This window comes from Lampetra fluviatilis, chromosome 7, assembly GCF_964198595.1.
Source record: "Lampetra fluviatilis chromosome 7, kcLamFluv1.1, whole genome shotgun sequence".
In the NCBI taxonomy this organism is placed as follows: Eukaryota; Metazoa; Chordata; class Hyperoartia; order Petromyzontiformes; family Petromyzontidae; genus Lampetra; species Lampetra fluviatilis.
This window is the reverse complement of record NC_136281.1, coordinates 6,921,387-6,933,539: the sequence shown is the minus strand read 5'-3', so window position 1 is coordinate 6,933,539 and position 12,153 is coordinate 6,921,387. Positions and strand designations below refer to the sequence as shown.

Sequence of the window (12,153 nt, the reverse complement as noted above, 5' to 3'; positions counted from 1 at the left end):
ACTGAAGCATGTAGCTCACTCATGAATGGGCTGGGCCAGTCCGTCGGCAAGAGGGAAAGAGTTTCCCTCGTTGAGCCGAGAACACGCATCGCAATGCGCCGAGCGTTATGATAAATTGACATTTTGCAAGGTCAGATGTATCCAGCGAGGACGTATGCAAACAAATGTTTGCATGAGTAATGGCGGCATTAATAGAGCGAAGCACATTTTAATGACTTGACTTTTGACATTATTACGTGGGGGTTTTGTGTTGCTTCGAAGTAGCAGCTGGAGAACGTAAATTATTGGAATATTTCTTTGGGTTTTAAAAACATGCTATCTGCATCAGCGATACTTTCCGTGTGATGTAATCCAATGATAAACGATGAAAGGGGCGGTGGTGGGGAGGGTGAAGATTTCAACAACAAAAACTAAAGCGCCTTAAGAAAATTACACGTAAATTGGATGAGTTAAAATAAACAGCGACAAATCTGCTTTAACACGTTTTTATGCAGCCTTAGCTTTTTACCATTTGCCATTCAGCAATTTCCTGGGTTCATAAATTCCCCAAAGTGCATTGAGAAAAGAGGGGCGACTTGGAAGGGAGCACGTCACGGCACACGACGGAACATTCGTGTGCCAGCTGGCATTTGACAAATGGGTTATATAACAATCTAGAACCTTTTAAACTTTGCTGGGCTTAAGCCCAAATCTGTAAACATGTCCTTGTTGGTTATTAACGTTCTGTAAACTAGTTTTGTTCTTGCACTTTCCGAACGGCTCTAATTGGGAGACCTCGAAATAATATTTTTTCCCCTTTAATGACCAGGGCATGCTCGGACGCAATCCGCAAACGAATAAGCAAACACCCGTTCGCCAATCAAACAATATAAAATTCCTCTCTGCAAGCGCTTACACTAGTAGTTTGACATTCTTGAACGAATTAACTTTCCGTGGAAACATAACTCGTGTAACAGGAACGTTCGGGCAACAGTAACACCATAACAAGTGTTGAGACGTTGGTTCCATCTCCAAATATCATTGTTGGCACGGCGAGTATGCGAGCAAAGCGGAGCAGAGGACGGTGGAAAACATCTGTGGGGCGCGCGACGCGTGCACGTGATGGACAACGGGAAACCTGGCGCTCAGCCTGGACAGGGGCGAAGAGGGGGGAGGGGTGCTGAGAGTGGTGGGGGGAGGAGGCGGAGGGGCTTGACAGTGCCTCAGCGACAGGGATACAAGTCGGGGAAGGTGCCCTTCCAGGTGAACGCTTACCCGCATGCTAATTGAGGCAGCTTCCTTTGTACGTACGTATGTATGTGGAACTTCTTTCGCACCGTACGTAGCCAACCGTGCTAATTAGAGGTGCAGGAATAGAACTGCGCATTCGTGTGTTGCTGTACCCCCGTGCTTGCCTTGCCCAGGAAATGTTTTCCCCCCAGGGAAGAATTATTTACAGGTCCTTTGGAATGTCCTGTTGATACGACTGGACTGCCATAGCAATGTGGAACTTTTGACTGCTGGTTCAGGGCTTCCAATTGAGATGAGCATTGTCCTACACCTGTTCAAGCAGTCAAACACTTTGAATGACAGTTGAAAAGAGCTAGAGATGGCACAATCTCTCCTTTCCTTCACGTACGGCGAGTGGACGAAGGGTTTAGAGGCCGTGCAGTATTCGTGACATGGTGTGGCCTCCAGATGGGCACTCCAACACGGTAATAACCCTGCAGTGACTGCAAGTCAGAGGCCGCTAGCTAGTAACCGCAATTACGCGTCCCATCGTTAGTCCGGGAGAGAGGCTGGAGGACTATGAGAAGCACAACGAGTGAGCCAGCTGGCGAGCGAGCGTTACATGCGGACGATGTTCTTGACGTTGAAATTCTCCAGGGGGGCGACGTCGAGGTCGTCTCCACGCTCACTCTGCAGGACGATCTGCTGCAGAATGCGGTCGAGCAGCTGCCAGTGCTGCACCATCACACTGCTCTTCTTGTCTGCGAATGGCAGAAGAAGCAGCACCCTTCAATTAGCACGTGCACATGATTCGCAATAGATTTTTTTTGCTTCGGTCACGTAATGATCTGAGCAAATTTGTGCAATTAAAACCATCCACCTCTCGAAGCAGTCAATTTTTTTTGTTGTCACGTGAGCTAGTGTTTAATGAGGCAATTGTTCGATGGTAAGTTGAAGAAAAATTCTCATAACCAGATTTAGCAATTTGATACGACTGTTCATTTGAAACTGCATGAGGAGAAGATCCAGCAAGTCACAAGAACAATTCGGGAAGTGAGAATGCACAGGTAATCTTGCATTTGCATAGCACACATACAGAAAGACAACAATCCCCCTGTAAAGACGACACGATCTGTAGGGGGTGCAAGTCCAGTTAGCGAGCACCTTTTAAGGCCAACTAACCTCTTCAGTGCTGATATTTACACTCCATCATAGGTACTTATTCAAGGCTGGTGGAAAGTCTGTGACTGGTTTTGCTATCACATGTCACTATCGGCTGTGGTTCATAGTGCAGTGCGCTAACCACTATGCCGCTACTCCAACACAACAAAATATCTTCCACTTAAGCATCTAGACTCTCAAGGCAGGCGGTGTTCGTGAGCACCTATTAAGGCCAACACGGCACATGAGTGCGTGGTGTGGCTCGCACTATTGCTGGCCACACAAATCTGTTACCCTAGTGGTGATGTTTACACATTAGAGGGAGCACTGATTTAAGGCTAAGTCGACCTAATGGCAGCTTAGGACAGGTTCAGATTCATGTTACCATTGGCCAGCAATCAAACCCAGGTCACCATGTTTATAGCGCAATGTGCTAACCACTCTGCTGCAGCTCCCTGAATACAAGACGCACACACGCACACACGCACACACGCACACACGCATGCTAAATAAACACACTCGCACGGGCCCTCACACACGGACACGTGATGGCCTATATACAATGTAAACTGCCCGTCTGCCAAGTGTCAGCATGCTTCACTGTGACCTCTGCAAATTTTGTATCCCTGGCAGTACCAAGAGACATATGGAGAAGTCGTCATTTCTCCTTCTTGGCGAAACTCAATTGCACATAATTTATTTTAATTATTTTATGCCAGGGTTTCTGTGGGCTTATTAACAATGTACAGCGTATGCCAACATTGTTTGTGGCAGCTTTTGACGATATCCATTTTTCAACAACATTTAGCCTCGCTTTGTCATTCAAATATAAACAGCACGCTTCGCTCTGACCACGTTGGGGCATTTAAATAACACCACTCGATTCTGCTGCTGGTCTCGGCGGTCGGCGCGGCGTTGCAGTCTGTCTGAGCTCAAGGCTACACATCTCGCCATGCCAAACCACATGAAGACAAGCCTTTGCCATGGCGGTACCCACATGGCATGTGCAGGCAGTGGTAGAGGATGGACATGAGGTGTGGGTACGCCTCCGTGAACTTCAGCTTCCGCTTGATGACGTCGAACATTTGCCCGGCACTCTTCGTGTCGATGTGCATCTGTGAACGATCCGGGCACATGGACGCACACCGCAATGGGAACTCGCTTTTATTTAGTACCACCACCTCAGGGCCACAAATGGGAGGCGAGCACCACCTCAGTGGTCATTTTGAGCAGGAAATCACTTTTAACTTTGTATACTCATATTATCCAATGGCGGGGCTTCTAAACTTGGCAAACAACGGACAGGAGAGTCACTCACCATGTCAAATCGCTTGGCCAGCTCGGCTTCATCCTCGTTCCGGATCATCTCGAAGAAGTCCAAATGTCTGCAGTGATTCGCGCGAAAGAAGCACAAAGTGATTGGCAACATGGGTCTCCATGCTGAGCAGAGCGGTCTCAGGAGGTGTTCGTGTCAATGCCACAAAAAGGCTCTATATCTTACAGAGGGAGAGAAATATGAAAATGTTCAATAAGCACATTGAGGTTGGTGTGAGACGTGTAAAGGATTTGAAATAAAATGTTGTTTTATATTTAATGTTTCCCTACTATGTGAAGAGAGCATCTATAAATACATTATCCTGTATATATGCAGGGTATACATTGGTTATACAAAGGTAATGCCAGGCACAGTCTAAAAATGTGCTTACCGGTCCAAAGTGGCATTTTCATGTGACCTCAGCTTGTCAACCAACGACTGGATCCCCAACATTAAAAACTCGTATCTGAGATGAACTCGGAACTCCATGTTTTCCTACAATATAAAAAACAGAAAACAAAGTCAACACAGTACACACATGAACGTAGCTACTTGCAAAAGTAACAGAGAAAATACGAGTTCTGAAAAATAGATAAATAGATTTCATGTCAGCAGGAAGGGCACAATTAGCTGTGAGGATCTATTTCATGGGCGTACTGCGACGGTACAGATGTTGATCTTATTTACATTAATGGTTGCATCGGTCATAATACAAATAGCAAATATCGGTACGTGCTTTACATTTCAGTTGGCTTGGCTATGCTCGATCACAACAACCACTGACAGAAGTAATTTCTGGGTAGAAAGACATTTATTAAATGAGGAATGTCTCAAACGGTTGGCACAGGAATAAACATTTTAATATTCACAATATTTTTAAAAAATCACGACTGTTAATTAGAAAGTGCAAACTTAAACTTACAAATACAAATCTAGTTGAGATTTTTTTTTTTACAAATGATGAAGCTTCACATTTAAAACCTGATGTATGAAAACTAAGAATCATATAAATCCTGCTACTACAAGTGTTTTGCCCATGAGAACATAATGGGCACCAAAAGATGGCATTGACAAATGTTGACAATAACGCAACACCAATTGGATGCATGTAAATGATTTATGTATGAACGTGACTATTCAATGGCAACCAGTATTTCATTTCGCGACCGTGGGCACAGGCAGGCTATGCAGCGCTATCTCTCTTGTGCGTGGCGATCGACACACACCTGTCCCGTTCCAGCGTTGAGGATGGCGTTGATGAAGGACATGATGGCTGTTTTCAGGCTGACCTCGTCACGGTACTTCCCTGTGTTTCTGTCCAGTTCGGTGATCAGTGTCTGTAATAAAAAAAAAAATTGCCCAATGCACTGGCACACATCGCTCGACTTTTGGTTGTGTTAATCCTTTGGGGTGCAGGCCACACATGGCTATCAACAGGGACATTTTCACCACTATTTCTAGCGTATCAGCATTAACAGTGGCATACCTACTGAGTATGCAGGTGGTGCAAATAAACGGGGCCCATGGGTTAGGAGAGGCCCAGTCACTGGTCTACGAACAGTGGGGAAATTGGAGAAGGTGGGTGGTGCATTTCATTCCTTGTACCAGGGCCCATGTCAACCACAATCAATCAATGTTATTTTAAGACAGGCCTGAATCCCCTTTTAGACAAAGGTGTATTTTGCAAGATAAGTTTGGGATAAAACGAATGTTACATCCAGTTCATTGTGAACCCACTGCTGAATGAAGGCTTCCACATGCCATCATCAGCAATAAGTTTTTTTTTTTACCATAATTCACCAAGCTGGTCAGTGTGGGTTGGTGAAGGTGGGGCTCATAGACGTAAGAGCAAAATACATTACAACAACAGATGTTGCTGCACTGTCTGATGGCTGCAATGTAGCCCCGCAACAGCCTATGGCACCTGTTTAACTCATGATGGTCGCCCATCCTGGCTCAACCCCAAATTCTGGGTGAATTTATCAGAGGGTCAAGCATGTACAACACTTAGATTCCGAAAGTAATATTGAACAAACGTGAAGTTTGTGCGAGAACATAGCAGCAAAGGCGAGGGCTGGTGCAAGACGAGTTTTGGCGAGGTGAGGGTATTTGAGGGGAGAGTTGATGAGGGGAGGCTACGGTGAGAGGAGGTTTGGTGAGGAGAGGGGGGGTGGTGGTGAGGGGAGGGTTGGCGAGGTGAGGGTATTTGAGGGGAGAGTTGACGAGGGGAGGCTACGGTGAGGGGAGGGTTGGTGATGAGAGGGGGGGGGAGGCGAGGAGAGGGTTGGCAAAAGGAGTGCTGTTGAGGAGCAGCTTGGCGAGGTGAGATTTGGCGAGGTGAACGTTGGCGGGGTGAGAGTTGGCGAGGGGAGGCTCCGGTGAGGAGAGCGTAGGGTGAGGGCAAGGTTAACGAGCCAAGGATTGGAAAGAGGAGGAGTGCGTTGAGTGCTGGCACGGGGGAGCGAGTGCAGCACCTGGAACCGCGTCCTCTCGGCGGCGTGCTGCTGGTAGTGCAGCATGGCCTGCAGCACCTTGCGGTGGCCGCCTGGCACGAGGCACACTGCGCCCAGGATCTCCAGCACCGCCACCTTAGTGCGCACGTTCTCTGAGCTCAGGCTTTGCGAGATCACGTTGATGCTCTCGGGGTGCGCCAGCACGTGCGCCCTGCCCTGTGAAGACAGCCCACACCCCGCCCCAGCGCGCCTGTGTCAGTGTCCGTGTCCTGCGGATAGACTGGCCCCTGGGAGAGGAATGTGGAATTTTCATCACAGGCTCAGGGCTGGGGCTGGTGGAAATGGGCTCCGCTCCATATTATTTTTAAGCAAAAGCATTTCTCGTAGGGAATAAGGACATTTAAGGTGCGGTGAATCATTTCTAAGTGTTTACATAGGAATTGTCTGTCAGTGGTGATTTACTTGTTTGATGGAATGACTCTCAGGAGGCCACGAGAGTATTTATATTAGGGTCCTCTGTCTACCTCCACAGAACAGTTCACTATTCAGCACAGGCGTGCGTAAATGTCCAAAGTCATGCACGTGCACGTTCTCGCAACGTAAACAATATTGCAGGAAAAAACGGACAGTGAAATGTGTCCTGTGTAGCTCAGTAGATTCTGGATACATTATTAAATAGATAACAATTTAAAGCTGTTCACCTTTTCTACTTCTAGATGAAGGCCTCCCATGTCTCATCGGTTATGGGGGTCGTTTAACCATACTTCACCATGCTGGTCCGAGCAGGAACGGGGGGGATGCCCAGGACCGGATCAGATATCAATCGCTGCTAACGTTAGCCATGGCCAGGAATTAAACTCAGGTGGCTAGGTTCATAGTTTAGTGCGCTAACTCACTGCACCACAGCTCCCCAGGGTAATTCCTGATGATTATTTTCCCCATGAGTAAGTACATTTGTAAATTAACAATGAACCTGTGGCTGGCAGCCGTATACAGTTACCTTTAACTGTCATAATGTTCAGACATAACAAGATCCGTTCTGCCAAAAACACCCGCTTTTAAAAGCCATCGCTAAGCAACGCCATCTGTTGAAAGTATTAAGAGATGTTGTTATTCCTCCCGCTGCAGGTTATGGTGTTTGTCAGATTCCCAACTTGCAGTGGTTGAGGAAATGCTGTACGTGTGCCTCAATGCCAACTGGGTATTCTCTTCAGGAGCCATGAAGAACAAATGACAAGCAAAAATCTTTCATCCCACTCATTTTATGGACTGGTTGCTTACTACACACATTCATAATACAGTACAGTAGAACCCCTCTTTACGACCGCCCCTGTTAACGACTAATCGCTTAACGACAGACCTCCATAGAGCTCAATGTGGAGTGTATAGTGTAGTGCATAGTGTAGTGTATAGTGTAGTGTATAGTAAAGTGTATTTAATAGTTTATAGTGTAGTGTATAGTGTAGAGTAGAACCCCTCTTTACGACCACCCCTGTTAACGACTAATCGCTTAACGACGGACCTCCATAGAGCTCAATGTGTTCGCTTACCGACCATTCCCATGTTAATGATGGGCTGTTATAGGTACGGTAAATATTAATTAATGCATCGATTAACCATGCTTCTTTTAATATTATGTATTTATAATGTTGTTAGTATCTTTATGAATTAATATCAATAGTTTTAATATTATAAAGATGTTCTTTGGGTGAAAACGGGTAACTTTTCCATGCTATCAGAACGAATTAAACCTTTAATATGTATTTCCTATACTCGCTTGACGACTGGTTTCGTGGAACAAATTACCGTCGTTAAGAGGGCTTCTACTGTACACTATTACAATATAGCAATACATTATACACTTTTATTGAATTTGTATGAATGGCATTTCTGCTTGTGTTAGAGCTCACAGTAATGGTGCACTTTATTTGAGTCTGCAGACTTTTTCAGGAGCGTATGTTTAGTTATTTCTGTATGGGTACTCAAACAAACCGACACGTGCATTCTAAGCTCCATAAGACCGATTCACAGAATCCATTTCTCAACTGCCATCTACTGGCTACAGCACATTATGTATTATTAAGTACCAGTTATGAATCATCATCATCATCAGCAGCAGTCATGATCAATCCACTGCTGCATCAAAGCCTCAAGTCGCTATCACCCAGCACCTGCACACAAGCCGGTCTCATTGCTCCATCTCCGTGGGGGTAACGTGATCTCCGGTTGCTTCTCCTCTTTGGCTGCCTCTGTCTCAGTGGTTGGTCTCAATCGCCGGCCATCATCCCGTCTAGCGACACGTGTCCTGCCCAAGCCAACTCAAATTTCTTTACGAGAGGAACTCACATGACGGTGAAAGAATTCACGCGCGTAAATATATTTTGTTTTTTGAGAAGTCAAGGTAGACCCGACACCATGTATCTCGCCATAAATGTCGAAAGAGGCAGGAGTAACCACAGATTTCCTCATCATTACAACAAATTGCTGCGATTACAGAACACAGTCCACTCCCGCATTCAGAACAAGACGGGGGTCGTACAGCGTTTTGTTCTGAATGATGGCATTTCGGTCGACGTTGCTGGGAGCCCCTTCGGGAACTGACGAAGCAATAGAAGCCACCATCACGCCGAACAACACGCGACAACAGCCTGAACACAGCACATCTCAGAGCGACAACACAGCACAACCGTGAAAACTCACACGACCGGTCAACCTACGTTCGCACTTGATGGGCAGAGGCGGTTGGAGACGAATGATCTTGAGGAAGAGTGTTTTTTTTAAAACAGCTGCTGATCCCGGTGTCAGAGTTGGGAGTGTGTGGAGTAACCACAGGATTTCTAGCCTAAGAGGCTGGCCGTGGCATCATCACAAGTAAAGTTTGGGGAAAAACCTAAGAGTTGCGCGTTCTGTGCTTTGGGGAATTTTTATTAATTGTACTATTTTGTGACTTCCCCCTCTATCCGAACCTTTTTATAATGTGAAGTCAGAGACCACGTGAGAGTGTTGTTCGCACGCTTAAATGTTCACAATGCACAGGAGTGAAATCACACCCGGAAGAGATGTATTAATGCATCACGTGCATTGTATCAATGATGTGTTGTTTACAGGCAAGATGTGTACAGTTCGGAGGATTTTCCTGGGCAGTTTATAAAAATCCCCACACTTCTGCTTCCTGAACAAAGAGTTCACAATTACGAAAGCGTTGGAACTCCATGTGTATGTGTGCGACTATTTTAAAAAGAAATACTCAAGCAACCACCCATTGCTTAACTGAGCTCAAAAGTATTGAAACACCAACATATGAGACCACTGTTAATACACTGCTGGATGTATGCATGTTGAGCTTCTTTCGCACCGTACATAGTCAACCGTGCTATTTGGAGGTGTGAGGGCCTCCAACACACTGTGTGGGTTGTGAGGGTTATTTGGCCATACGCTGGCCAGTCTTGTTTGATAAATGCGGGGAACACAGATACGGCAGTATAGAAGTACAGGACAACGATGGCTTTTGCTTCACTGCCATCAGTGTGACAATTCGCTGAATCACGAGTCGGGTGAATTGTTGTACCTGTATCGAGACGAACAGTGATGGTCTGATCAGTACAAACTTGGCTTAGTAACCGCTTCTCTGATTAGCAAGGTTCGATTTAAAGCTTTCGTGACTGCAGGGATTCATCTTCTTGGTTCTTTTGGTAAAGTCACGTAGAAGGGACGCTGTCTTTCCAACAGCTCTGTTTCTTCACCTGAGGATGGCTGCTTGTGTTGTGGCCGAAACGTCGTGATAATTGTTATTTTATTATGTTGTATTTTAAATAATTATTTTATTATTTCCCTTCTACGTGACTTTACTGAAAGAACCAAGAAGAAGTTCAGCATACATACATTATGCTGTCTTCCATCGCTGAACTTTTGAACTTATGTACTTGTGCTGTGCCCTCATAGTGTGCACAAGGCCAGTATTTTTTCCCCCAGAGGAAACCAAGGCACTGCTTTCAATTACCAGTATACTTTACTGCATTTTGAGATTCACCTATTACAATCTGGAACTATTCACACACACACAAATCAAAGTGCGGTCTTCCGTGGACCACTGATTAAGCAAGTTTGGGATTGTGTTCAAGCGACATTTAACTTTACAGCATGTCTGGTAAATCATCCGTGTTTATGTTAGGGGGAAGTGGACTGTGTGGAACGGGTGAGGTCTAGTGTCTTCTCTGTGTTTACGTGACCTTTGTAAGATACGCGTTTGGGTACCCCCTTGCTCAAACAGCTCTCATAGCCCAGCTGAGTCGCATAACGCTAACGTTTTAACGTCAAACTCCTCGCGTAGTGTCAACCTGCTTATACCCCACCTTCATTCAAAGCCACGTTTTATTTTCTTATGTATTTATATGATACTCAAGGAGGTTATAAAGCTTGAGAGAAGCCATATTTGTCAAGTTCATCACCATTATCAGCAGCCATGGTGTATTCACTGTTGTAAAAAGGCCTCTCCAAATCGTCACCATCCCTTATATCTCCAGCACCTGCACAAGAGCTGATCACATCACTCCATCTCTGCAACAGTCGGGCCCTTATCTTCTTTTTGGAACTTTAATTTCAAATGTGCACACATAAGCACGGAGATATACACTAAGAGACCGAATAGTAACACTTGGATCAGGGTAAAAGCACCAATCAAAGATGTAATTTTCATTGTTATTGATCATGGATGGGCTTGGGCAGGCCTCATCATGGCTGAAAGGAACGCTTGCCGATGGATGAGGCTGGTGACCAAATGGTCGCCAAAGGGAAGAATGCGCCTGAGAGAACAATCATTGTGGAGATGGAGCAATGAGATCGGCTCTTGTACAAGAGTGAGATGGACTGTAGCATCGCAGGACCATTGAGGGATGACGATGGTGTGGCGAAGCGTACATCCACTAGTGGATAAAACATGTCTGATGATGATGACAAGAGAAAATCACAGTTACACCACCGGGCACAGGTTACTGGACAAAAAAAGGCCTAAACTGCTTTAAACATGGGGAAATGCATATGAGTAAGCACATGTACGTGACATTAAGAATAAATAATTGCACATGAAAAGGGAAGATTTGGAACATCTATACAAACTAATAGTTACAACATGGATGAATAGCTGCACTGGGCATAAGCGTTTAATTGGTCAGGGTGCACATGTGACAGCCGGATATGAGGCACTGCATTTCAAATAGATTGTTCAACACACTTATTGGTCACCGCACGAGCTCCACTGCTTGATATGTAAACTCGAAAAGTCTTTGGTGTTTGCTATTCACCATATTTTTCAGACAAAGCAATTGAATGGCTCAATCACTTACAAGTCAAATCTCGTATAGTTGCTCTTCATATGCCATATGAAAGTAGAATAAGAAGTATGGTAACCTTTTAAGACTGCAAACAAACCTCGCGAAGAATGCCATAAGAGAGAAACAAAACAGGAAGCTCACAGCCGGCTGTTACGTGGGCGACGCGGTGGCGGGGTGGGGTGTGCGAGGTTGTCCGCCTGAGCAGACCCACCTGTGAGTTGTTCATCAGGGCCTTGATGCAGCCGATGACCGATGTGTGGATCTGGCTCTCGGCCGTCTCATAGTCCATTTTCTTGAGAAAGTTCAGGAGGCAGGAGAGGCCATCCAGCTCGATGAAGCGCGTCACGAACCTGTGGCCGGCAGCGGCCCGTGCGGATTAACAAAGCAGACGGAGGCAACATGTTTAAAAACGTCCCCAAGGAAGTGGGCTCAATACTGGGGTAAAACGTCTTACAACCAACAATCATACTACTTTTTAAAAACAAATCCATGCCTCGAGTTTCCTGGCTGGCTGCTGGCTGGGCTCCTCTCCACCCCAACAGTGATTCTGTTATTAGTGGCTGTGGGCAGTTGTCACCAAAAACTAGCTGGGTAAACAGGATTTTCCGAGCAACAATAATCATTGCATTGAAACAGCGGAAGAAGTTCGGAAGACATAACAGATAGCGACACCAAAGAAATAGGA

The 12,153-nt window shown here is 45.7% G+C and overlaps 1 protein-coding gene across 2 annotated transcripts in view; it reads right to left on the bottom strand.

Moving 5' to 3' along the window:
- LOC144933502 (disheveled-associated activator of morphogenesis 2-like) overlaps window positions 1-12,153 on the bottom strand; it is a 106,415-nt gene that overhangs the window by 31,868 nt on the left and 62,394 nt on the right. For both annotated transcript variants that reach the window (XM_078858318.1, XM_078858319.1), the window contains exons 6-12: window positions 11,680-11,818; window positions 6,160-6,354; window positions 4,912-5,022; window positions 4,077-4,180; window positions 3,689-3,755; window positions 3,368-3,485; window positions 1,832-1,970 (exon numbers count right to left, since the gene is read on the bottom strand). In XM_078858318.1, the coding sequence (XP_078714444.1) occupies window positions 1,832-1,970; window positions 3,368-3,485; window positions 3,689-3,755; window positions 4,077-4,180; window positions 4,912-5,022; window positions 6,160-6,354; window positions 11,680-11,818 (873 nt within the window). The remainder of the gene's footprint in view (window positions 1-1,831; window positions 1,971-3,367; window positions 3,486-3,688; window positions 3,756-4,076; window positions 4,181-4,911; window positions 5,023-6,159; window positions 6,355-11,679; window positions 11,819-12,153) is intronic.